Below are 26,200 nucleotides of genomic sequence, written 5' to 3' on the forward strand. Positions count from 1 at the left end.
CTTTAGTTGACCACGTCAGCCGTTGAAATAACCTGATTTAAAGTGCTAGGGTCACAGAATCTTAAGGGTTGCAAGGGACCTTTGAAAGATCATCTAGTCCAGCCCCCAGTATTGCTTATTTCTGGTACGCTGATTAAAGATCACTTAGTTGCCTTTGCAATTTGTAAGGCAGTCTTACCAGTATATATATTGTCTTTAAGTAACATTTGGGAAGTACTGTGTCAAACAGAAGCTTTCTGTTCGATTGTGACTTTCAGAACCCCCTCCATCTTTCCTGGAATGACAGAGAAATAATATGCAAAATACTTAAGCCTATACTTTTGAACTTCTTGTGTGAATTTGTAGCAGCTTATACATTCACTTCTAGTGCAGTTTTGAGTTGCAGCAGTGGCATTTTAGAGCTTCTCTTTGAGTGCACTGAAAAGAAACAATTAAATGAACCAACAATTTAAATACAGCTTTAAATAAACCGACACTTAACAGAATTTCAGCTGAATCCACACACAGTGTAATTACACTGCCAGCAGCTAACAAACTGTCATGACAGTTCATGAAAGTCTCTTAATGGTCAGGAAAAAAAAAAGAGTGTAGTCACAGACCTAGAAAATTAACCTTTTGTGGAGAATATTGAAGATTATTTATATTAATAAGCTTCATTTAGCCACAAGCAAGTAACCAAAAAAGCTATTTTTCTGTGTTCTCAAGAAAAGAGCTTGGACATAGGGGGCTTGAGAAGTCACAGCATTGAATTTAATATAAGCAAATGTTGATATGGAAGCTGAGCACCTTTAAAATGAATGATTGTGTCTTCTACAATGGTCTTGTCTCAGTAGTCTGTATCGAAGCAGGCAATGACAGCACACCAAGTTGTATGGGAATTTTGCTGTTCTCCTTTTTCCACAAATTAATTAATTCTCAATAAATAGCAGGTATACATTTTATCACCTCATTTCTTTTAAAAAAGGTGAAACTGGAATTAGCTCTTTTGTACTCTAAATACTCTCTGGGACAGCATTGGCTTTTGAGTCAAAGCTGATGTTATATATTTCCTAGGACCTCACAAGGAAAAGAAACAGCTCTGAAACATACAACTGTTAGGAAAACAAAGATCTTAAAAAATGTGACTTGAATACATAGAGAAATGTAATTTCCTGAGTACCTGAAGGCTTTGAAGGAGATAGTTCATAAGGCCTGCTCTATATAGGCAAAGTACTAGTTTAAATTCCTTCAGGCATATTAGTCTTTTTTTGAGGAAGGACTGTTCCAAATTAAACAAGGGTTAATTAGTTTGTGCCTACACCGTGTTGGTGAGTTGACTGAGCTTGTCTGTAGAAGCATAGACATATCACTCAGTGTTTAAAATTGCCTTATTTACTTGAGTTTTCTTATTCACCAGCTTGCTTTGTATACCTCTTATTTGACTTCGTTGAGTTTAGAGAAATAAAGAAGCCCTGGAGAGGATGACATTAAAAATTTGTGTCTTAGGGGAAAAAAAGGAATAACGAGGAATGAAAAGTTGTGGCAATAAGTTGCTGTTTATCCTTCACTTTATAGCGAGCCCAACCACTGCAGCCCAGATGAGCCTGTCAAATCCAACCATGCTACGGACCCACAGCCTTTCCAACGCAGATGGTCCTTACGACCCCTACAGCGACACGCGCTTCAGGAACAGCTCCATGTCCCTGGACGAGAAGAGCAGGACCATGAGCCGCTCTGGCTCTTTCCGCGATGGCTTTGAAGAAGGTCAGTGGAAGTGTGATTGATGGTGGTGCTGGAAGGGACCTAGAAAGATCATCCAGTGCAACCCCTCTGCCAGAGCAGGACCACCTAGAGTAGGTTACACAGGAACTCATCCAGGTAGTGTTTGAATGTGCCCGGGGAAGGAGACTCCACAGCCCCTGCTAGTTCTCCATCACCCTCACGGTGAAGAAATTCTTCCTTGTATTTCTTTGGAACCTCTTGTGTTCCAGTTTACACCCATTGCCCCTTGCCCTATCATTGGCCATCATTGAGAAGAGCCTGGTCTCCTGACACTCATCCTTTACTTATTTGTAAACATTAATGAGGTCGCCTCTCAGTCTCCTCTTCTCCAACCTAAAGAACCCCAGCTCCCTCAGCCTTTCATCGTAAGGGAGATGCTTCACTCCCCTAATCATCTTTGTGGCCCTACACTGAACTATTCCCAGCAGTTCCCTGTCCTTCTTGAACTGAGGGGCCCAGATCTGGACACAATATTCCAGATGTGGTCTCATGAGGGCAGAGTAGAGGGGTAGGAGAACCTCTCTCAAACTGCTAACCACAGCCCTTCTAATACACCCCAAGATGCCATTGGCCTTCTGGGCCATGAGGGCACATTGCTGGGTCATAGTCATCCTGCTGTCCACCAAGATCCCCAAGTCCCTTTCCCCTACGCTGCTCTCTAAGAGTTCTCAGTCTTGGATAAAACTTTAGTCGTGGTTGTCATTATTCTGATGATATTCATTCAGTGATCCTTCTTGACAGACATAGGAAAGCATGGAAATGTTGTACCTAGACCTTCACTGTTCAAGAAGTTGTTTCAACACATCCTGTGCTTCATTTTTAGTGACCTCAAAATGACTGTAGTTTGCTTAGTGTGTTACAGTGTTTCCTTGAGTAGGACTGTTCCTCCTCAATCTGATCCTCCACACTTCTCTTTACAGTATAAATAATTAATACTAGCCAGGCTGTTGTTTCCCTCTCAGTTAATTTTTGCAGTATTTAATCTGTATTCAGATTGTCTTTACTTTTTATTTCTGCTGAATGTCCAGTGTTGATATCACCCAGCTTCTACAGAAGAGACCTGAGATGTTCTTCAAAACATCTAGGCTCTTCTTTTTAGTTCCTCATCATCTTTTCAAATTTGTAAGCATACCTGTTAAAAGAAGCTCATTTAAATATAAGAAGAAAATAATCATTTACCTATATTTAGTTTGGTTGCTACCAATGAAGCAACCTTATTGCTGTAGCAGGAGTGGCCATGAGCACACATTAAAATCCTCAAGTGTTGCACTTTGAGAAGTCAAGTGTGGGGTGAGATCTGGGAGTGGTTCATAGGAAGGTCATAGGAAGCATATTCAGTATTAGCTCCTTGAATTTTAAGTCTCTTAAGTGCCTTTCTGGCAAGGATTGAGAGCTTGGTTGGCAACAAAATACTTGATCCCTTGATTGCTGGCTTGCTTCCTCCACTGCTGAAGACCTGCCCTTCCTCAGGAGCATTGACATCAGTACCTCGTTGCTGCTGCCCTAGAGCCAGACATGCATAGGAACCACACTTAAGTGCTTGAAGGGCCTTTAAGAGCCACAAAGTGCTTTCCTGGAGGTACTCATTACCCCATCTGTTTTCTACCATTGGAAGAGGTAGAAGTGTATTGGACATAGCTCCAGAAACATTCAGGGCTAATTCATTATTGAATTTAGCCAATCTAACTCCATTGCATGTAATTGCATTTTAGAGGCCCATGGCTGAAGATCTCCATTAGGGCTTGGCAGTTATTAGAAGAACGCTGTGAGGCTGAAAACTGTGTTGTTGCAGGAATTAACCTTTCTTTGTGCCATGCTTTCAGAAAGCTAGATAATCACGAACAGACAGTCAGAGAGTGCTGGTACTTAGTTGAATTCCATTCTGAAATGATGAGTACTATTACTAAAGAGTTCTTTAATATCATCTGTGCAGGAATTTCAGTCACTATATCTGTGTTGCACTTAGATAATTGACTGAGAGAGCTACTACAGCAAAACTTAACCTGGTTTTGTTGAAGACATCTTAAAATAAAATCCCAACCTTAGTCTTTTAAATAGTACCAAATCCATTTTGGCATGTTGGAGGTTAAACTATCTCTTACAACTCAGAAATTCTTTCCCAGGAGAGAGGCTAGTTGGGAAGACTATTTAATAAGTTTGAGGACAAGCCATTTTTAGAAAGGGATGAGTTGGATGAAACGTTCTACTAAATGCTTTTCAGTAGTTTTAAAAAGTAATAACAAATCCAAGAAAACTCCACCAAGTTGTGCAGTTGAAATCAGTGGAAAAAGATCGCTCTGTATATGAGAAAGGAATTTGACCCTACGGTGGACATGCTGGAGCAGTCCCTTTCAAATTTCAGGTGTAATAATATTTTATCAAATGGGCTGAATGTTCAGGTACAGTCTCTATATTTTTGTCTTCAGGGTAAAGATCTTCTGTCTTCTCTGGCTGCACAGAAGGCAGGAGTAGCCTGCTTATTAGCTCCAGATTATTTCTCAGGGTCACACAAGTTGTAAGTGGTTCTGAATTTGGTATATATATTGTACTGTGCTTTCAGACCTGTGGATCTAATTCACCGTCAACTTGAGAGAATAGATGAAAAGCATTATAGAAGTTAAACCTGTAGTTAATGAACAAATGGGTTTTATGTAATCAGCCAGTGTCAATGAGGAATAAATTGAGGTGTTAAATAAAGCTTACCAACCTACTTCTTAACTGTTTCTTAGCTCACGAGATTACAAGACATTTGTTTCTTATCAACTTCAGCAGAGACAAGATTTGTTCTTGAAAACCTTCTTTACTTTTGTCTCCCTAGTGTGAAGTACAGATGTGTTCTCTCACAACATAGTACATGGGTCAAAATGTTAAGTCACCCTTGTAGTACATAATATTTTTGATAGGGAAGGGTTTGGGACTGGGGAGATGCCAGCAGGAACAGCCTCCAAAGTATCCAGAACTTCAGGGGAAAAAACTCCACAGCCTGTGGTCTCCTTATCTAGTAAGAGGAGATACTTCTCTAGCATCTAGTTTCCTCACTTCAGTAGCCATCAGTCTGCCCCAGGAGCTGTGCTACCCCTGGCTCCAGCCTGATATTTCAACCCCTTAGAGAAAGGTTTTCAGTTCTTTGTTGTTGGGATATAAATTCTTATTCCTTTTCATGCTACTGACTGCAATGCCTGTTGTTCTTTCTTTTCTTTGGATGGTTCATCATGGCTAGACCATTTCTTTCCTAACATTAAAAATGTACATGCTTGCATCTGCATTTATAGTGCTTTAAAATAATAGCTCCAAACCAATTTGGGTTTGTAGTGTGCGTGCAGATGCATGTTAACTGCAAAAAAACAGGAATCACATCAAGAGCATAACTGCCTTCAGGCTCCTAATTAAATAGCCTTAAAGTAGCCATCTGCAGATCCTTTAAAAAGAAATTGCACAAAAATATTAACTCCTTAGTTGTCCTTGAAAATAAAAGCCTCAAATTATATACACAGTCAAATGATTCTGTTTTATAAGGTAGGAGTATTATTCCCAGAGTTACATGTTTCCATTTTTTCATTTTGAGTCTTCTTTCCTTCTTTGAAGTCCCAATGTGGTCTCAAAAATTCCAGCTGATGCTAACTCGAAAATCTGCACAAGGGGAAACTGGTAGAGAGGCAACTAGAAAAGAATTGATGGCCTTGTGCAATATTACTCGCACTTTGGGCTTTCCATCTTGAAAAATACATCCTGAGGGTAAAATGCAGGTAAAAAGAGTAGTGACAAGGAGATCTTAAGTGCATAATATCTATGATATGAAGAGTTAAAATACCTTAGGAAGCTTCAGCTTTGGTAAAATGATGACTGGAGGAAGGTGATAGTGTATAATTTAGTGCATTACAAAGAAGTTGGTTATCTGGTACTTCTCCTGTCACGGGGGAATGAAGACACTCAAGGAACTTACTGGTTGATTCAGCAGAAGGTCTAAAGCAACTGCAGAGAATTATATTTCTAAACACAGAGGGTTTTGTTACAAACAAAATGTATCTCTGGATTCAGAAGCAATTAATGGCAGAGACATCACAGCAACTGTGGAAAAATAATGATCCAACTGCAGTTTCCATCTCAGGAATTTCCATCTCTGCTGGTTCCCAGAAGATGCAAAGGTGTATCTTGGGAAAAGCCACTGAGCATCTGCCTCCTCCTTTCATTCTTTTCCCTAAACATGCACTATGGTTGCAGCCAGAGATGGAGCACACGATTAGACAGACCCTGGATCTGACTCACACTAGTTATTTTTGTGTTCTTATTGCAGTACAGTCCTTAACATCTACTACGAAGATCATTTTAATTGAAAGTACAATCAGCCAGAAAAAGCAAATGGGTGTGAGGGGTTTCTTTTTAAACTTTCTTGTGGGTTTTTTAAATTGTCTTAAATTCCTCCAGAAGCCAACTTAGACTTTGTTTACTTCTCTTTGCAGCCTTGCCTTAGGATATAATGTCAATGGGAAAGCAGAGCCCGTTTATTATGAATGTAGGAGAATTGCAGTAGGTAATTAGAGCAAAATAGCAGCTTTTTAAAACTACTCTTTTTTTTGGCTGGAGGATTTAGATGAAAGAAAAAGGGATTTTAACACAATTCCATATGATTTGTATGGAGTTACCTGAAGTTTGAATGAAAGTTACACTTATATGCACTTTGTTTCTAAAAATAAAAAGAAAGGAAAGGCAATTTTGCATGTTTTCAGTAGCAGAAAGAATAGCTTCAGGTAGTTTTTCTAATAGCATAATGAAGAATGAAATGCTGTATGTAAATCTTGACACTGGGGTGATGGTGAGAACCTTAAAAATCAATGTACATGTGTGTTTTCTACTGAATGTGTATTTAAATGGAAAAGCTGCAAAAAAAAATGGATTCTTTTCCAGAAGAGGTTTTGTAGTCATGTTTTTGCTCTGGTAACTTTTCTGTGAGAGAACAAATTTTGCCATGTTAAAGAAATGTCATTGCTTTAGGGAAAGACCAAAAGACCCTACACAGGGATAGGAAATGTTCAGCTCATCGATGCCCATGATCCAGCTCCCTTGTAGTCAGCAGAAGGAAAATACAGCTGCATCTAGAGAACAATTCAGAACACTAAATTAGGCAATGGTTTCTGCTCTGGGTGTTTCACATTTTCTACTGGAGCATCTGGCTACCTGCTGGAACTGGGTGTCATGGTCTTCTCAGGAGATATCGGTCTTGGTCTGCTGCTTAAAGAAAACAACCTGCCCCCTGAATCACATCTAAAACCAAAGCAGTTAGAGTTACTTTTGTAATCTCTGCATTTCAGTTGATTTGTTAGGTTTTTCTGTTGAGTAAGCTCTTTTCCAAGAGTCTTTAAGATAAGCTGTCTGGAGAAAATTTATTTCTGAACAACTCTTCAGTGAAACTTTTCTTTTTAATCTTCTTGCCCTCACCTCATTTGCCCAAAACCAAAGTCTCAAATTGCTAAAACAGCTTTACCAAATCAAAGTTTATGGATTGTTATTACTTGGCCACTCATTCTTCAAACTGCACATTATTGGTGCAGTAATATAATTAAGTTTATGATAGATGATGAAATTTGTGTAAGTATTTCTTCAGTAGGCTGGTTGTTGGCAGTGGATGATCTATGATGATGCTACTGTGTGGTTACTGTATTTGTATTCATTGTGTTGATTTTCTTTCCTTTAGTGCATGGCTCATCTCTCTCTTTGGTGTCCAGTACATCATCTATTTATTCAACAGTGAGTATAATGAAATGAACAATTTGGGTTTAGTAATGAAAATTATTGCATTAACTGGTCTTGTTGTGATGATTATTTTTATCATTCAAAGAAGGAGGGGGGAAAGCACTTTTTCTTTGACTGTGTTCTGAATGCTAGCTGCAAAAGAAATGTTTCCATTATAAAGATGCCTGTGGATATTTAGCAGTATCCTCATTAAATACAGGCATTAATGGCCTAAAAGCAGCCGTTTATCTTTTGAGTCAGTACTTTACAACTATGTTAAATTAATTTTGCTACAAAGGACCTCAGTAGATCTAAGGAGATCTGAACTTTGTGACCTAAAGCACCCCAAACTTTGCCAAATAAAGTCATTCCAGCCTTGCATTAATGATTTGCTACTAAAATTTGAATAAGTTTTGAATGCATGGATTTTAATAATTCTATAGAAGCCATTTTTTTACCATGCTAGTAGTATTTTCTCCAAAAGTATGTATTCATTTAGGTTATCTGATCCTAAAGTAAGGCTTAGTGGAGCTTGAAAAGACAGGATTTTTTTAAAATGTGTGTTGCATTTTCTTCTAATAGCCTCATGAAGCGTTTTCCACTTAAACACAAACTATGGAAGAGCTTGTAAGTTAAGACTCTACTTGAGCTGTAATGGGGAGGTGAGGCTGCAACATGCAACCCTGTCTTGCCTAGCTTTTCCCTCTGTAGTTGGGGTGGTAATTGCAGTGACCCAGAGGCACAGCATGTTCCACTCCCACAAGACCATACAGAAATATTTGGCACTGGTGGTTAAATCCCAGTGGCTTCACTGCTGTTAATATCCAAGGTGGCTGATGTATTCCTGACCATGCTATCATCACAACTTGGGGCATTTCTTAAAGCACGAGCCTTTTAAAAAACACAGTGGATGGTAATTACTTCAGTAAGATGAGTTAATTGAACAAGATCTTTCATTTCAAATTGTTATACAGTTTTATGATTTATGTGATGCAATTTCATGCTTACTGCACATCCATGCCTGGAACAAGCATATGTGATACAAGAGTCCGTGGAAGAACTTGCTCTTGGAGGATCATGTGTAGCTGTCTATGAAGTCTGTCAAGCCAGCATTATGTTATTTAGTGTTATTTCAGATGTTTCAGGAGACTACATTTGGAACATGGCCTTAAGACCTTGATAATAAACTGAAAATACCACCTCTCATTATTGACCTTGCCTCAAGGAAGATCCATATGAAACCAAAACAGATAACCTATTGGAAGGATGGAGAGCTTTCTCTCTGGACTGTTGTTTGTAACTCTGGGAGGACTCAGCAGCTGCTGTCTCAGCTTCTGGTTTAAGTGCATGTTACCCAAGCACGAGTGGCTCTTAATATTGTGGTTAGTTTCCCTGGTGGTGGCTGGTAGTGGACATGTTTACATAAGGACAGTGGAGTGTGTAACTTCTACCATATACTTCTCTTTAAGTGATAACTTTGGTTAGAAACAAGCCACAGTAGCCATAATTTTATCATTCAGGCCATAACATCCACTTTGCATCCTCAGCTAAGTTCTCTATTTTTCATCACCACAGTCCCTAGGCAGCACCCAAGTGGAAATCATATTATTTTTCTTTTTCAAATCAGTTTGGAATGCAAAAACATAATCTCCATTCCATGGAGAGCTGAGCATGGGAGCAAAGTTATTGCTTAAGATCAGCCACGTTCTGTGACAGTCCTGGCTCTGCAGAACCTTATGCATGGAGTCAGGACTCTGCCACAGTTCAGACTCAGATGTGCACTGGTCAGCAGGCTGGGAAGTGGAGGCCAAATTCCTTCCTGCAGGAGAAGTATTGTACAAGCAGCTTGTTTTCATTTTCCTAAAGAGAAATAAATTAGGAGATTATCTTTGATTGATTGTGGGCATGGAAATCCAAACTAAGGAATTCACATTAGAAAACTGGGAAGTGTTATTAATTGTGTCGAGCTGGTTATGTTGCAATATCCTCATCTGCTTTCCTCTGTTCTTATTTTATAGCCTGAAGAGAAGTGCCAGTCAGAGGTAAGAGCACACTGTGTCTGACAGGCATAAATGTTCTGTCAAGACACTCTGCATTTCATGTCTTGCTGTTTTATTTCTCCATATTATGGTGCAGTAAAGTGCTCTCTTAAAATATATAGATTCGCAAGCTACGAAGAGAGTTGGATGCATCCCAAGAAAAAGTGTCAGCTCTGACAACTCAGTTGACTGCCAATGTGAGTACAGCTCTTGAGAAGAAACACTAACAGGGAATGCATTTAATGCAGCTATTGCAACTCTAGTTCTTCTAAGTGACAAAAAGATTTCATGTGTCTAATATCTGGTTCACAATACCTGTGTGTTTACAAGAAATAACTGCATGCATGTGGGAGCTTTCCAAAAATAACATTCTTCTACTGAGTTTTCTTATACCTGTCTTTAAGTGCCTAGTTATGGTTTAATTTAGCTATATGTGTGTGTAAAACAGCTTCAGATCTTGAGAAAAATGATTGAAAACCAGGGGCTTTTTATAAATGTTGTTTTGCTTTGACATTTGGGTAGGGTGAGATACAGCTAAATGTTATCAATGATAGGAATGAAAAGTGGTGGAAATGTGGATTGAATTGCATTATATCTTGCTATTGCATTAAGATGTGGTCTAATGTCATGATAGGTAGTGACAGCACAAGTGGCTCTGAAAACCAAAGTTATGCCTAAAGGGTGGACATAACTGATTTTTAACCAGTCTGAGCAATACTTCTACCCATTTTCTGTGGGGAATCTGATGAAGAAATAGGGCAAGACACTTGGAAAAAGAAGATTTGGCAGACAGGAGCTGTTGAGGCAACAGTTGACCCCGAGCAAGTTTGTTTATATGTTCTGTGCTGTAGTCACAGATAGTAGAAAACTGCAAAACAGGAGCTTGCTAGAATAAATAAGCAATACCAGAGGAAATAAGCTACAGATGAATAGTTAGTTGTCAAATGGGATCATACCGACATCCTAGTTTGTGGGAATCAATAAACATCAGAACACATGCTGCTGAAGAGAACATTCCTGTCTGCCAGCCCTCTGAGTAGGTGGAACACAAAATTTGTCACAGTGAAGGACAGCTTTCTTCTTAGCACTTAAACCTATCACAAGAAGGATTTTTCTAAGGGCATGTAGTGATAGGACAAGGGGTAATGGCTTTAAACTGAAAGAGAAGAGGTTTGGATTGGATATTAGGAAGAAGTTCTTACCTGTGAGGGTGGTGAGGAACAGGTTGTCTGAAGAGGTTATTACTGCCCCAAGGCCAGGTTGGATGAGACTCTGAGCAACCTGGTCTGGTAGAAAGTGTCCCTGCCCATGGCATGGAGGGAACTAGATGATCTTTAAGGTCCCTTCCAACACAAACCTTTCTATGTGATTCAAGGGGAAATCTACTGTGATGGTCACTACAAGCATCACAGTGCTTCATCCAGCTTGCAGAATGGAAAAGGAAAACTGAGATCATAGTTAACAGAGAAGTCAAATAAAAGGGCTTTGACTGCATGTAGCCACTCAGTCCCTTTTCCAAGAGGAAAAGAAAAGGGTCTTAAATCTTCCAAAAAAATAAATATTATGTTTCCCTTTCAAATACAAAGGGGACTGGATACATGACTTGGTTTTCATCCAGAAGCTTCTATTACATGTGAAAAGCAGGAGCAGATTCCCTTGCATACATCTTTTATCACATTGTTAAGTAGCCCAGCTTGTGTCCTTCAAACAAAGAACTTGTCAGCTGTGCAACTCATCTGGCTCTGCCTTAGTGTTCTTACATTCTTAATCATATTGTGTTCAGATTCAGAGGCTCTTAATCAAGACAGGAGTTGGTAGCCTTGTATTTTATGGGGTTTTTTTAATGCCATTTAAACTTTTTAGGCTTGGACCTACCCCTTATATGGCCATAAATCAGCAACAGACTGCTGCAGGGATATTGCTGTAGTAATATTTCTGTTTCTAGTCACTTCTTTTCAGAGAACGTTCTCTTTTTGATGTCAAAAGATAAGTTTGTTCCCAAAAAAAAGGCTAATAAATGCTTTTTGTCATGACACTGCTTTATAGACATTTCCTTTACATGAGATTTTTTTAAGGAAAATGCTTTTATCTTAGACAACTTGAATTCATCTCTTTATTTTTAATATATCCATTTTTTTCCTGATTTTTTTCTATATACACACTGCAGCTTTTGGTGCTTCTTGGGCTGTCAGGGCAAGAATTTGGAAAGGTTTTGCACCAACTAGGAAGGGAAGATAACTCTTTTTTGTAACTCACTGAACAATTTCCAGATAGGACTTATTTTAATGTACCTGATTTGGTTTCAAAAGCACAAGGTTCAGGTCAAAGGATGAGGTTGTATCCTGTTACCAATCCACACAGTCCCACTTGCCCGTTTGTCTTTTGCAGGGCATTGCTGAGGATTCCTGAGTATCAGTTTTGTTGTTCCCTGTTCATCCTCCCCAACAGAAGCATAGGGAGTCTGTGTTTTTAAAACAAATATTTAGGTTTTCATACATGGGTAGCATGGGGGTTTAAATTACTTTTTGCTGTTTTCTCACAGTCTCAGCTCTGCTTATTTTCATAGTGGCTGATGGGAACGAGCGATGCACATCCCCGTGTTATTGTACTGCTCGTGTTTGTTTTCACTGCAAATGTGAGAACAGTTATTTAGGATAAATCAGCTGTGTGCTGCTGCTGAGTTAGTCTGGAATAGCTCTGTGAAAGGTTTTACTCTTCTGTATATGCTTAGGTGAGAGAATATCCTTTTCCATTTGGAAAGATTTAGAACAATTCTTGTTGTGTGTATTATTTGTAATAGAGAAATGTTCTTTTCTATTGTTAGTTTAGATTATTACAGCTGCTGAGGCAAATATGTGTTGAACTATGGCTATGTTCAGTTATATTGTACACCTGCATATAACTGTATTTCTATAAAAGAGTGCCACGTCATGGCACTAGAAACTTAGTTCCCTTTTATCAAGTTCCTGACCATCTTTTCAAACCACTTTTCCTTTCTTCTCAGTTATTTTCAGTTCCCAGCTGATGTGCTTATTATAGACATTGGGTTCTTGGTGCTTCATGGGAAAAGTGAAAAGGGTAATTGGGCAAGCACCAGGAAGTTTTGGATGATATTTAGTGTGTGGACCTGGATTTCAAGCAAAGCACGTTCAAATATTGGTGAAATCTTTGAGTTAAATGCAGGTACATCAACTGAGAAAGCATCTGGCAGGCTGGCTGTAGTAGTCTTATCTCCATCCTTATCCTCCTCTGCAGAGGAGCCATCTGTGGAATGAACTGACTGACTTGGCTTTCAGAGTTCTTCTGTTGGGGTAGCACAGTGAGAATCTCCACCTCTGTGACTTCCAGTTTCTTTTTGCCTTAAACATCCACAGGGAAAATAGTCATCTGGTTGGAGGGAAGATTCTGCCTGGCTATATTGAAAAAAACTTACCTTATTTTAATTGCTGTTTTCTATTTTACTCTCTGGATTATCCTCCTAAAACAAGAGAGTGACATTTTGTTGGGTTTTGTGTTTTGGGGGAAAAGACTTAAACTTTTTGTGAAGATCTTTTTGGCAAGAGTTGCCTTGACTCACTGAGGGTACCTGAAAACTATCGCTAAGTAACCTCATACGTGCTAATAATGGCCCACATAAAAAGTCAAAGATTAAGTCTGATTTGAAAAATGAACAACAGGTGTTGAGTAATATGGATATATGGGTGGATTTGCCTCTCTTTCCACTCTACATTTTGTGATAGAAGGTCTTTTTATGTCATTGCTTGCAATAGCTTGGGGATACGGGGGTAAGCAAGGACATCTGATTTGGATGGAATGCCTTTTTGGTATCAGGAATACTTTCAGGTGACAAAGAGTATTCCTTAAAGCATCCTTTAAAAGCCTCAGTTAATATATGACATTATTTCCCAGAGAATAATGGATCTAGTATGTCTCTCCATTTCAACAAAGTAGCAAAAAGTGTTTTCCTTTTATCTCAAAATCCAAGCAGCTTTCAATGACTTAGAAAAGTCCATTAACTGGATTAGTTTGAGATGCAACTCTTCAGATGACCTTAACTCCTAGGGACCCAGGAGATGCTTTTGTTCTCAGTGTAGTCTGGACATGGGATTGCATATTTTACAGACTGAATGAGAATTCCAAACGGGAAAAACCTTCCAGCTTTGCTGCTCTGTTAGAGTATGCTTGAGGTAGCTGTTCTAGCTATTGAAATCATGGTATCAAAGAAGTGGATGTAGCAGCTGACTGAGGAGCCAGCTCCAGGAAATCTGCTGGTGATGTGCCAGGTCACGGTGTTGCCCCTTCACATTTGTTTTCTAAAGGGCTGAGTACAGCAGCTGCCAAGCAGGGCATAGTTTATAGCCTAAAACTATATCATTTTCTAATGTGCTGCTACTAGTAGTTGTACATGAAAGGGCTGTCATTTTCTAAAATACTGAAATTGGTCTTGTTACCTTTGGCACTTCTAACTTTCCAGAATTAAGTCTTCCTAACTGTTTGCAAGCTTTTTCACAACATGTTCTCTGCTCATTTGACCTTTTCTAATGAGTGTTATCTTCTTCTTACCATTTACACACTAAACAATGCAATGCAGTAGGTGATCCATTTAAATAACCTGCAGAAAATGTTCTTGTCTAGAGGGAGAGAACAAACTGCTTCTGTGTGGTTTAACTTTCAGGCTCACCTGGTGGCAGCGTTTGAGCAGAGCCTGGGGAACATGACAATCAGACTGCAGAGCCTGACCATGACAGCAGAACAAAAGGCAAGCTTGAGAAGGGTTTAGGGAAGTCTTAACATCCTTTTTCAGCATCTGTTGCCCCTGCTTCTTCTGCAGTTGTGGGGGGAAAAAACCAAAACAGATTTATGTTGTTTGCCTTAGTTCCCTTAGTTGAGATGACAGAGTAAAATCCATTAAAAAATTGGTTTATAATATTTATTTTCCACACTGGGATGCTGTGACAACTGCTCAGATTATTATATAAAGTATTGCCTTGGACACAAGTCATCAGTGTTGCATATTTTTGTCACAAATTTCTTCTCAGTGCATCCACAGATGTGCATGTTCAAGAGAAATACCAAGAAAAATCATTGCAAGACAGGCAACATTGAATTTGTGGACAATGTACTTGAATATACATTAGTTTATTACAGAGCAGGTACTTTTTATTTTAGTGTTGTAATAATCTGTTTTGCAGCCTGTTGAGGGTGTGCTTGCCCAGCCATACCAGACCTCATCTTTACATCCTTGTACATATATACTCCATAAATTCTCTCATCAGCTACCAGTGCTCAGACTGAAATGCAGCTTTTTGGAGCAGTTAGGTACCATCTGCATCTTCCAACATATTACAAGGGGTTTTTTTCTTATTCAAGGATTCAGAACTGAATGAGTTAAGGAAGACAATTGAACTACTGAAGAAGCAAAATGCTGCTGCCCAGGCTGCCATCAATGGAGTCATCAACACACCTGAGCTCACCTGCAAAGGTGAGAAGCAACACTGCATTTAGCAACTGTACAGTGCTCATGGGACTTTAGACCTCTTGGTAATACCTGATGTAATGTCATCAGAGATCAGCTGTGTCTTGTGACCATGCTCTAGTTACTTGTTTTGGTGTCACGTGGGGATTTGAATAGGGGATATGTGTAAATAGTGCAGCTGATTCTACTTCTGCAAAGGGTTCTAGATGTGGTAGACACATGAGGAGGTGTTTAACAAAGCTTTTCCACCTTCAGTGTGAGCTCACTGAATTTACTATAAGCATTTAGTAGTTCACCCATCTGGACACTGGTGTGAAGCAGCAGGGAGCAGAGATCCCCATTTCACAACTATCAGGCACTTGGCTTCTTGTTTTAATTTGGTGTTTTCAGTAATATCCAATATGAAGTCTGAATGCAGTCCTGTCTTATCTCAGTACTCTTACCCCAATGATTTACACTTATATCAGATTTCTGACATATTTTGGCTCTGCTTTCATTCATATTCAGGACCTGCAGCTGCTCAGCCCACAGACCTACGAATCCGAAGGCAGCACTCATCAGATAGTGTCTCCAGTATTAACAGTGCTACCAGTCACTCCAGTGTGGGAAGCAACATAGAGAGTGATTCAAAGAAAAAGAAGAGGAAAAACTGGGTGAGTGTACTTTAAAAGATGTGTGAGGTTTATATTAAACTGTCAGAACATGCACCTCCTCCCCTCACGCAACAGGTCGGCACAAGGACTATGCACTGTGTAAATCCTCTGTAAACTCTTTTGAAGGCTTAATGGAGTCATAAGTGATGTGTGTGCTTGTGTTGACTCTGCCTTGGATTGAATTTTAGCTTAACAACCGAAAGGCCAGTCTTAAATTAGAAATAGCTGTCAAAGATCAACTCTGGCTGAAAGTATTATGGTGTCCAACCCCTTAGGGAAAACTTGATGTGTGTCATTGAGGTAAAACAATTCCACAGTGAGAGGTTATTCTTGCTTTTATATTTCTTTCTGGCTCATAGGGTATTCTTTGAGGTGAACACTTTAAGAACTCTGTTTTGAACATTACTGTGGAGTTCTACAACAGCAAAAAAAACAGTCTTAAAAACTTTATTGTGATGGACATTTGTGTTACAAGATTTTGCCATGCTTACCTTTCATTTCCCATTTTTCCTTCTTTGCTCATCATATTACTGTATACAAGGTACCCTGTACTGGAGGAAAGGTACATTATATTAAACTCCATTTTCAATTAGACAATAACTGCCTTAGTGACCTAGTCTGATTGTAGTTTGGGCTTGAGTCCCTAGACCCTTTATTGTAGCCAGTAAAGCAATCCACCCCTTCCTTCCCACTGACTTGAAGTTTCCCTGGATCTTTTGAGTGTACAGATAAATCTGTATAGCTACAAAATGTGTTTTGAGCTGGCTAAAACTTGATTTGTGTTTGCCTGATATCCTCTCAGAAGTGTTTATGAAACTCCTGAACTGTAAGAAGCAGCTTCCTGAGCAGGTTCTTGTTTTTATTCCTCTCTTACCCCAGTGATTTTAGTTTGATCTGTTGCCAGCTCCTTCATAACAACAGTATTTCCCCTCAGCCCCTGAAATAATTGTTGAATGGAAACAACATCATCTCCAAATCCTTCTTGTGATGGGTTATACATTAATTATAGGCCAAGTAAATTGCTGTAACTTTTAAATTGTTAGCAACTGGTTTTAAGTAAAGGTAAACACTTTTTACACTTTTGCTTCAGCTTCTGTTGCTTGTTACTGTAACCTAGTAGATACCATCCTACATCAGTTTCCACTTCTCACCCATCATTTTTCAAGAAGGTTAAGGAAGCATCTCCTTATTATAAAGAGAAATAAATAAGATTTCCATTAAATAAAAGAGAAAGGATGATATTTTTAAGCTGTTGTTAAAAATGAATGTGTAATTGCTGTAAAATTAAGATTAAAAATTAAAATTAGATCAGTCATTCACCAAGAAAATCCAGAAGTTGAGTCTGATTCACACATCATTTGTTCCACAAATACTAAGCAAGTTCTCAGCCAAAACCTTTTTGTTTATATGTAGAAGCAACACAGCTGTCCACTTAGGGCTGAAACACCAGATTTTCAACATTTCTTAATGTGGGAGTCTTTGTCTAGTTTAAAAATGACTTTCAGCTCATATTAAGCCAACCTATTTGCCACATTTAGTTTGCAGTAGTGTTAAACAGCGTTCACTGAGTTGGAAGGGACCCACGAGGACCATTAAGTCTAAATCCTGACTCCACACAGAGCAACATCTAAGAGTGTTGTCCAAACACTTCTTGAGTACTAACTGTAGAACTGTAACTCTGGGATAACATCAATTTAATCACATGAATATTCATTCTTCTTCTTGTTTGGAAAATGACAGTCACATTAAAAAAGGTTATTTTAGTTGCAGGTAGGTAGAGAAGATTCAGTCTTTTCACTTTGTGGAGTACCTGTTGCTGTCAGGAAAAACACAGTATTAGCTTGGCTCTTAGCCAAAACATTCTGCCTGAGCCAAGGAGAAAATGCAATTTATGTAACAGTTAAGAGATCTAGGTCTGGTATCTCCTTCAAGTAATGCAAAAATGACCGTATGTCGTTTGAAACAGCTTGTTTTGGAAAATAGAGGGTTCCAGTTTTAAACTGTTGATCTTTGTTGATGATTGGTCATATTTGTCTTAGAAATCCAAAGCTTTCCTTATCACTGGCTTTATCTGTTAAAACATGTCTTTTTTCCTTCCCCAACTTGCTTTGCTTGCGCTTCTCCTGACAGGTCAATGAGGTAAGGAAGATGTACTTTAAACTATGAGATACGCAGCTAACCCATCCATTTACATCACTAACCAGTTCAGCATCATTAACCCCGTCTGAACCACATTACATTCTACCTGCAAGTTGTTTCAACAGCGCCATCCAGCATGTTGCACCGAACAGAATTTGCTAGAAAATAGTTATCTTAAAAATAGGAAGCACTGATAGCCAGTCCTGTTGACCTTATTAATCTCATAAAGTAGTTTATAGGCATAAAAATGCCATTTTTATTCCTTTTCACCCATATGAAAGCACATGTGTGTGTGGCTGTATCACTTGGAGTATTTGCATGTTAGAGGTTTTTATCCTGTGGCTTTGGTTTTTTGCCTGGTTTCATTCTTAACAATGTGCCTGTGGTTGTGGTCTTGTTTTTTTTCAGCTACGCAGCTCCTTCAAGCAAGCTTTTGGTAAAAAGAAATCTCCCAAGTCAGCATCTTCTCATTCAGATATTGAGGAGATGACTGATTCCTCGTTACCTTCTTCACCAAAGCTACCACACCATAACTCCACTGTTTCAACACCGTTGCTGAGAGCTTCCCATTCCAATTCTCTGTAAGTGATTTTTTTAATCTTTATGTAGAAAATGGAGTGGAAGGCATCTTGCTGCATTGGTAGAGGAAAGGAGAAATGTCATGCTTTGGAGAGATCTATTGTTTTCCATGCTAGCTCTACAGGACATCTCTAGGCCGCTTTGCAGAGATGAGCAAGGGCAAAATGTACCTTACATCACCTTGTCTCCTTTGGTTCCTTTGTCTAAGAATCTGCACATCCATATGAGCCCCAGCTGATCACTATGAGGCCACAGCAGAAGACACGCTGGGACAGACAGGATTGTCCTGTAGATGAGGGCTGGTCTGTTGGCACTGCTCAGTTCTCCTTCCAAGCATCACTTACGTTATCTCCTAGAGGGAGGCTGTATTTTGGATAAAATCCTTAACCCTTGTCATACTGGCAAAAGAATGAGCAAAGATCACACTTTAATCTACTGGCTATTTTGAATGCTGTGTAGTCAAAGGTGGTTACAGGCAGAGTATGGGAAAGTAGAATTTATCTATTCAGGGAATTGGAAGATATGTAAGCTGACTCCCAGCTCTTGATACCTTTGCATTACTGTCCAGGAAGCCAAAAATTACTGCATTGTTACTGTAATATAATTTAAAATGTCATTGGAGTGCTTTCTCAGCAGAACATATTCGGTATGAAGCGTATTTAAAAGCAGGTGACCTTGAAGAGCAGAATTAGTTGGATCTCTTGCTCTTAATGAAACAAGCCGGGCCATGTCTGGGATTTTGTTTCCTCTGTTGGCTAAAACCAGTGCATATTGTACTAATCCTCCATGATGAGTTCCCAATTAAGTTGACAAATTCAGATAAAGGTAAGGATTTACTAGCAACCAAACAGCTTGGTTTAGTGATTCAGCCACACTCACCTAACAGCTTGTGTTTGATGAGTGGAGATCATCCCCTCTTCTCTTCTTCTGAACCTCCCCTCCATGCCTGGTCCTTACCTTCCAGCGGCTCTGCTGCTTCTCAGACAACTCCACTGAGCTGAGACAACCTGCTAAATTATGTGGAAAATGATTTGACAGAAATGTGGGCAGGTTTTTTTTCCCCAGGTTTCTGGCTTGGTTCAGCTCAGTCAGGGGTCTGATCACTGAGGGCTGCCAGAGCTGGCATGGGGGCAAGGCAGCAGCACAGTGAGGAGCAGGCTGAGGAAGAGGACTGAGAAACAAGTGTGCTCCTTTGGGTAGTAGCAATCTATGGTATAGGCTCATCTATATGACCAAACCACACCTTTCTACTTGTGTTTGTATGAGAATGAGATGGAGACTTTAAAGGTCAGGACTTTTGCTCTGCTGCTTGACTGGGTTTATGTTCATGGAAAGGTCACAGGCAATCTTGAGGCTTCATTTCGGCTGCCGGTGATATGGAAGTTAAATAGTTGCCTTACCACACTGTTTTGAGTCTAAACTCATGTTTTACAATGTGTTTGGAAAGCTTCATCAACCAGATTTTGTGTTTAGCAGTAGCTTCATCACTTGAGTCGGATAAATACAGGAAGTTGCAAGAGGCAGCAATGTGAAACATAAGGTTACTAGGGCAGCTTTATGACCTTGTAGATGTCTTGCAAAGCTTCCAGCCTGATGTCAGAACAAATGCATTTGAGTAAGTGCCCCAACTTGAGGTTTTGTCCATCACTCGTTTTCACATGAGGAGGTGAAAACAATAGCAATAGTTTCCAGCTGTATAACAGCAGTGAAATGTTAGCAGCGGAAAATAATCCCCCCGTGGTTTTGTTTTAAAGCTTCTCCAGTCTCTTGAGCCTCACTCAGTGAGTTTCTGGTGACTACAGCAAATTGTGCTTTAGAAATCTTAAGGCCAGAAAATTGTCAAATGATGATCCCATCTGTCATCAGTCCTAATGCTCTGTGCATACGGCTCACCTTGACATGAAAGCACAGAGGGTAAACATGAGAAAAGGGTAAATATGTGGACTGAGAGAAGGCTAGAGCAGAAGTTAAAACTTAAGTAGTTTGGCTTACTGGCTTTTTGCTGGGGAAAACACCTCTCATTAACCTGATTTAGGGAAAGGCATTGTAAATGATATGTCCCTCAAAGCATGCAGCTGTGTAGTTGATCTTTATACAGATACACTCATGAATGTGCTGAAATGTTACTCACCCAGAATCTCTCTCTTTTTCTGGTGGGAGGAGGGAAATAAAACACTACCGAAAATTTCTGAAGCATGAATGCTTTAAAGCAAGCAGGAATTTATCACGCTTGAGTAGGTGTAGAGTTCCAAAGCCCTCCAGAACAGTTCAGGGAAACCCAGCTGTGCGCACCTGGTGAGCTTTAAATCTGTCTGTAAACTCATCAATCTCCAACCAACTGCTGTTATTGCCTGCACACTCCCTTCATTTATTTAGGTTTTTGCTTCAGAAGTTTTTCTTTATGGCACCTACCATGACAAAAATGAAGACTATCCAATAGTAGGTGATTTCCAGGATTCTGTTTCAAATGCTGATTAAAGGAAAATAACCCTCAGAAGTATTTATTGCACTAGACTCAGATGTTTCCATGACTATTTAATATCTGATTTATGGTATCACTAATCCAATCAGCCAAAACTGTTACCAGCTTCTGGCAGATTGGAAGGGGTTTGTTCCTTCTTTACTAATAAAATGCTGGAGAAGCATCATTTGAAAGGTAACAAATGGTCTCATTCAATGGCTGGTTTTCAATCTTCTTCAGGATTTCTGAATGCACTGACAGTGAAGCTGAAACGGTGATGCAGTTACGAAATGAGCTGAGAGACAAGGAGATGAAGTTGACTGATATTCGTTTGGAAGCCCTTAGCTCTGCTCATCAGCTTGACCAGCTTAGAGAGGCAATGAACAGAATGCAGGTAAGAAATAACCACCCCAGTATTGCAGCCTATGTTGATGTGTTCAAGATTGGCCAATCTGCCCCACAGTGAAGATCTGAAAGGATGTCAGTTTGAAGTTTTTGCGTGCATACTAAATGTTGTGTTCAGCTTTGTGCCACTGTTAAACCTCATACCTTCACTAAATGTCAGCTTGAATTCTGCTTTCTTCAACTCTGAAACTGTAACCATATCCACCATGGGGAGATATTTTTTGTTGGCTGTCAGCAACCTCTTAAAACGTCCCGATGCTCTGTGTCTTAATGTGGCTGCATTTCGGTGTTTAGTGGATTCCCACGTATTTATGTTTTCTGGGATACTGTGAAAAGTTACATGGAAAGCATGTCATAATAATAAAGATCATTCATTTCTTATTAAAATATGAAGAAAGTGGCATTTTTGCTAAACTGAGATTGATTCTTAAGTTGCTTAAGTTGCTGTCTTAAGTGTGTTTTCACTGTGCCTTCTGACCTCCTGGCTTGTCCTTTCAAGGGTGAGATTGAAAAGCTAAAAGCAGAAAATGATCGTCTGAAATCTGAAAACCACGGCAGCTGTAGCAGAGCTCAGTCTCAGGTTTCCATCTCATCCTCTCCAAGACATTCAGTGGGTCTCTCTCAACACAGTTTGAACCTCACGGAGTCAACCAGTCTCGGTGAGTTTAATGAGAAAGGCGGTGGGCAGGTTTTATCCTGCACTTGGAAGATTTGGTTTGGTTAGCCGTGGAAAAATGAAAGCATGAAAATTATTAGCAGTTGAGGTGTGGAAATATATCAGGAGCTGGCACAAAGCCTTCTTTTAAAATGTCGTCATAAGTCTGCTACGCCCTAAATCAGAGTTGTCCAATTATGACCTCAGCTGCAGAGAGTCATGTTTAAAGCCATTTAATGGTGTACATTTGCCAGGGGATATATTGTAGGAAGGAAAACACAGAGTAACTGACTAGTAATTTTCAGTGACCTTCACTTTTTAAGAGAGATAATGGTATTTGGTAGGGAAGTCAGTAAACCTGGTTCTTGTGTTTTACCTCGAGGCACATGAAGCCCAGATGGGTTGGGTTTGACTAAATAAATGTGTTGGTGTAAACCAGGCAAGTTTTCATGTTATTAAGATACAGCTCTGAAGCTGTTGATGTTTTCTACTCACAGACATGCTGTTAGATGACACTGGAGATGGCTCTGCCCGGAAAGAAGGAGGCAGGCACGTCAAAATAGTTGTTAACTTTCAGGATGAAATGAAATGGAAGGAGGTGAGTGGTGTTTCAGCCCCAGCTTTGAAATAGAAGTGACTTTGGAATGTGAGAGGAATTCAAATCCAATTTGTTTCGGAGGCTTTTACTTGCAAAAGACTCGTTAGAATTTTCTCAGCAAAATTGATTGGTGATAGATGAGGCTCCCTCCTGCTCCCTTGGAACTGCTAAGAGCTTACACTGTTAGTTCAGGTTGTCTCACCTGCAGTAGCTTTTTATTTCGCAGTTTCTTGTTGATGCCACTGGCCATGAGCCTGTCATTAATACAGGGTTGCTAGACTAGAGCTACATGGCATCAGTGTAGGTGATAATGTTACACTTTCAGCCTTTCAGGCCAGACCACTCTTTCAGCATGGAGGAGGTTAGCAGACTAATCTCTGACTTGGGAGAGCATCTGTTAAAAACTGATACCTTAAAAGGTGCACAAAGCTCTTGGTTGTTTCTGTTAAATTTCAGTAAAAATTTTAACAACAATGAAAATGATCCAATGTGTTGATACAAGGTGCACCAAAATGTGAGAGGCAAATACTCTGGAATAACTTCAGGGATGCAAACCATGGATCTGTTCTTTATCCTTCTAGTTCCAGCTGTTCTCTGGTACAAGCAGCCCATTTTTAATTAAATCTTTCAGATGTTCTCCATTCACAAGCAACTGAAAGAATCCTAAATACCTGACTACTTTTCAGATAGTGTAGTAACCCAGAATCACAGAAATTTAATACCGATTTTGCATTAGTAATTACAGCCCTGGGTGAGCAAAGTGACAGTAAAACTACATTACTAATTCTGTTGCCATCCCACTGTGCTCACAGAGAGTAAAGTTACCACGTGGAAGTGTTTTAGTTGAACTTGGGAGTCTTAAGATAGAAGCTAGTTTTTCTTCAGTGAATGTTTCACAGTGAGTACAGCTATAGGAAGAACAGAAGAATGAGGTGTGTGCTGTGTTTTCTTCATCTGCCTTAGAAATCAGAAGCCAAGTTATCAACTAACATTCTGTGATACACCAAACACAACACAGAAATTTATATATAGAAATATATATAAAATTATGTGTATATATGTTAATATTTATGCATGTGACCATGTAGAATTTGTATCTATATTTAGTTTTCTATGTCCCTAGCAGCATTTCTGGAAGTAAATAGGATAAACCTTGCAAATGCAACATTCTCGATTGTGAAGTCATGGAAAAATGACCATGCCATGAACTTTTCAACCTAAGAGTCTTCCTGTCTTTCTGCTAAGCTGTAATCCTCTCAGGGGGTTTTGAATTGTTTATGCAATGATTAATAAATACTTTTTACTTAACATCAGTGCTATTTAAAGTATCCTTTAGATTAGTGACTCCCAACACACGTGCATCAAGTGTTCAGATTCCCCATGTAGAGAGTGAAGATGCACCATGGTTTTTTAAAAGTAGAAGAAAAAAAAAGCCAACATTTTAAATTACATGGAACAGACTTGTCTGATACAGTTAGGATTTCTTTATTAACTGAAATGCACATTTCTCTGCATTTAGGATTCGAGGCCCCGCACCTTCCTCATAGGCTGCATCGGGGTCAGTGGCAAGACCAAATGGGATGTTCTGGATGGGGTTGTAAGACGGTTATTTAAGGTTAGTGAGTGCAACTTCCTGTGTGCTTGAATTCTCCTGTTAGATTTTGATGGTACCAAGCTATATTTAACTTGCAGTGATTATTATTACTACTATAACAAAGAACAAAGTCACAGAGGTTTCAATGCTGCCTCGCTTTTCGTGTCCCTTTTTCACCCCAGGAATATATCATTCACGTGGATCCCGTGAGCCAGCTGGGGCTGAATTCAGACAGCGTTCTGGGCTACAGCATCGGAGAAATCAAACGCACTAACAGTGCAGAGACACCTGAGCTGTTGCCCTGTGGCTATCTAGTTGGAGAGAACAACACTATTTCAGTTACCATCAAAGGTAATGACCTGTCTCTTGCAGTTCTCATGAATTACAGTTTTATCAAAGCTTGCTGTGTCACGAAATTTGGAGCAGTAGAAACTTTTTACTGTGTTTCTTTTTCCCATCCCTGCCTTTTATTTACTACTACTTCTATTTTCATTTCATAAAGACAGCATTTAAGAGTATGCAAAGTCTATAAAGTCAGCAAACATTCAAATTACACACATAAAGCAGTTTTCTCCACATATATTGAACTGATGAAGGAGCAGTGGCACAGGCTGCCCAGAGGGGTTGTGGCGTCTCCTTCCTTGGAGGTCTTCAAGACCCGCCTGGACATGTTCCTATGTGACCTGATTTAGGTGAACCTGCTTCTGCAGGGGGGTTGGACTAGATCAATTCTAAAGGTCCCTTCCAACCCTACCATTCTATGATGCCTGGAGTTGTCCTGGAGAAGACCTCACACCACGAGGAACTCAGTGCAGTTATCTGAGCAGCAAAATACCTTCCAAATGAACAAAGCCTCAGAATTTCATTACCTCTTTGTAACAGCCATAGTTGTTATTTCCTTCACACAGACTAAAAACGTTCTTTGTTGAACTTGCTTGATTGGTCTCACTGAGGAGTTCCTCCTTAGGCACCAGTAAAGAGGGATTCCAGAACTCATGGCACACTTCAAAATCTGGATTTCTTTCAAAGTACATGGTTCTCATCATCCCCATCCATTTCATTATATCACGTTGAGAAACATTTAATGCTTATGTTTCTCATATTGTTTTTCAGGGAAGCATTTTAATATGAAAACTGTGCTATGAAACTAGAGTTGAGGGAGAAAACCCTCAACCACTGCGTTTTAAATGTGCATCAATTTGCTCGATGTCACACCAGTGAAACCTTGAGCGTAGGTTTGCATACGGACAGTGGTGCTTGAGAGCATTGCCAGACACTTTGCAGCTCAACTCAGAAATTTGGCTGTGCCATTTGACTGAAAGGAGCTTGATTTTTCTTTTAATATTAGTGTAAAAGAAAATCAGTTAACGTTGTGTAGCAAAGCAATGGGCAGAAAGACAAAATAAGCAGTGAAATATCTCCAGCATAGGATGTGAACCCAGAGTATTCTGACTCCTTGGAATTTGTTGTCCAATACTAAATCCCAACTGAAATATTGCTTAAGGTCTAGCCATATCTGCAAAGCTGCAATCTTGATTTTGTACCTAACTTGCATTGGCTTGACTTGTACTTTTAAGGTTCACATGTGATAACAGTTTTCAAGAAAACAGACATGTATTTAATCAGTTTTATGGAAAAACCACTTTCATACACCTTTGAGATATAAAGCTGCCTATATAAATATTTAATATTCCAAGTAACCATTGAGGTGCAAACATTTCTGCCTGTGATCTGCCAACTTCCTTTTCTGCTGTTTATTTTGAAGCACTGTGTATTTTCCCTGAGCCAATTCTGCCTTAAGTGACTGCTGACATTGCGTAAATGCTTATCAGTAGGAGTTTTATGTTAGAAGAGATAACTATCAGCATACAGAGAAAGAGTTTAATTACAAGTGTTTGGGAAAGCAGGGGGAGTTGATGATAGCTGGGTTGGGTTTTTTTTGTCTCATGATTCAAAAGTAAACAGGTAAATTCTGGATGAATGGGTACTGTGCATGGTGAAATACTGTAAAATGGATGGTTTGTGTGTGGAAAATATGGCCTGGAATCATTTAGTATGGCAGCTTTCCTGGGGCCTTAGATGCCATAGAATGCAGCTAAGCCCCTTGAAA

The 26,200-nt window shown here is 39.5% G+C and overlaps 1 protein-coding gene across 2 annotated transcripts in view; it reads left to right on the forward strand.

Annotated features, from left to right (window-relative positions):
- NAV2 (neuron navigator 2) overlaps positions 1-26,200 on the forward strand; it is a 384,880-nt gene that overhangs the window by 346,094 nt on the left and 12,586 nt on the right. For both annotated transcript variants that reach the window (XM_061999098.1, XM_061999097.1), the window contains exons 17-29: positions 1,555-1,743; positions 7,454-7,506; positions 9,510-9,533; positions 9,653-9,727; positions 14,206-14,289; positions 14,901-15,012; positions 15,514-15,659; positions 18,207-18,379; positions 21,079-21,232; positions 21,743-21,902; positions 22,396-22,496; positions 24,016-24,111; positions 24,273-24,441. In XM_061999098.1, coding sequence (XP_061855082.1) covers positions 1,555-1,743; positions 7,454-7,506; positions 9,510-9,533; positions 9,653-9,727; positions 14,206-14,289; positions 14,901-15,012; positions 15,514-15,659; positions 18,207-18,379; positions 21,079-21,232; positions 21,743-21,902; positions 22,396-22,496; positions 24,016-24,111; positions 24,273-24,441 — 1,536 coding nt within the window. The remainder of the gene's footprint in view (positions 1-1,554; positions 1,744-7,453; positions 7,507-9,509; positions 9,534-9,652; positions 9,728-14,205; positions 14,290-14,900; positions 15,013-15,513; positions 15,660-18,206; positions 18,380-21,078; positions 21,233-21,742; positions 21,903-22,395; positions 22,497-24,015; positions 24,112-24,272; positions 24,442-26,200) is intronic.

The sequence above is a fragment of the Colius striatus genome, chromosome 7, assembly GCF_028858725.1.
Source record: "Colius striatus isolate bColStr4 chromosome 7, bColStr4.1.hap1, whole genome shotgun sequence".
Lineage (NCBI taxonomy): Eukaryota > Metazoa > Chordata > Aves > Coliiformes > Coliidae > Colius > Colius striatus.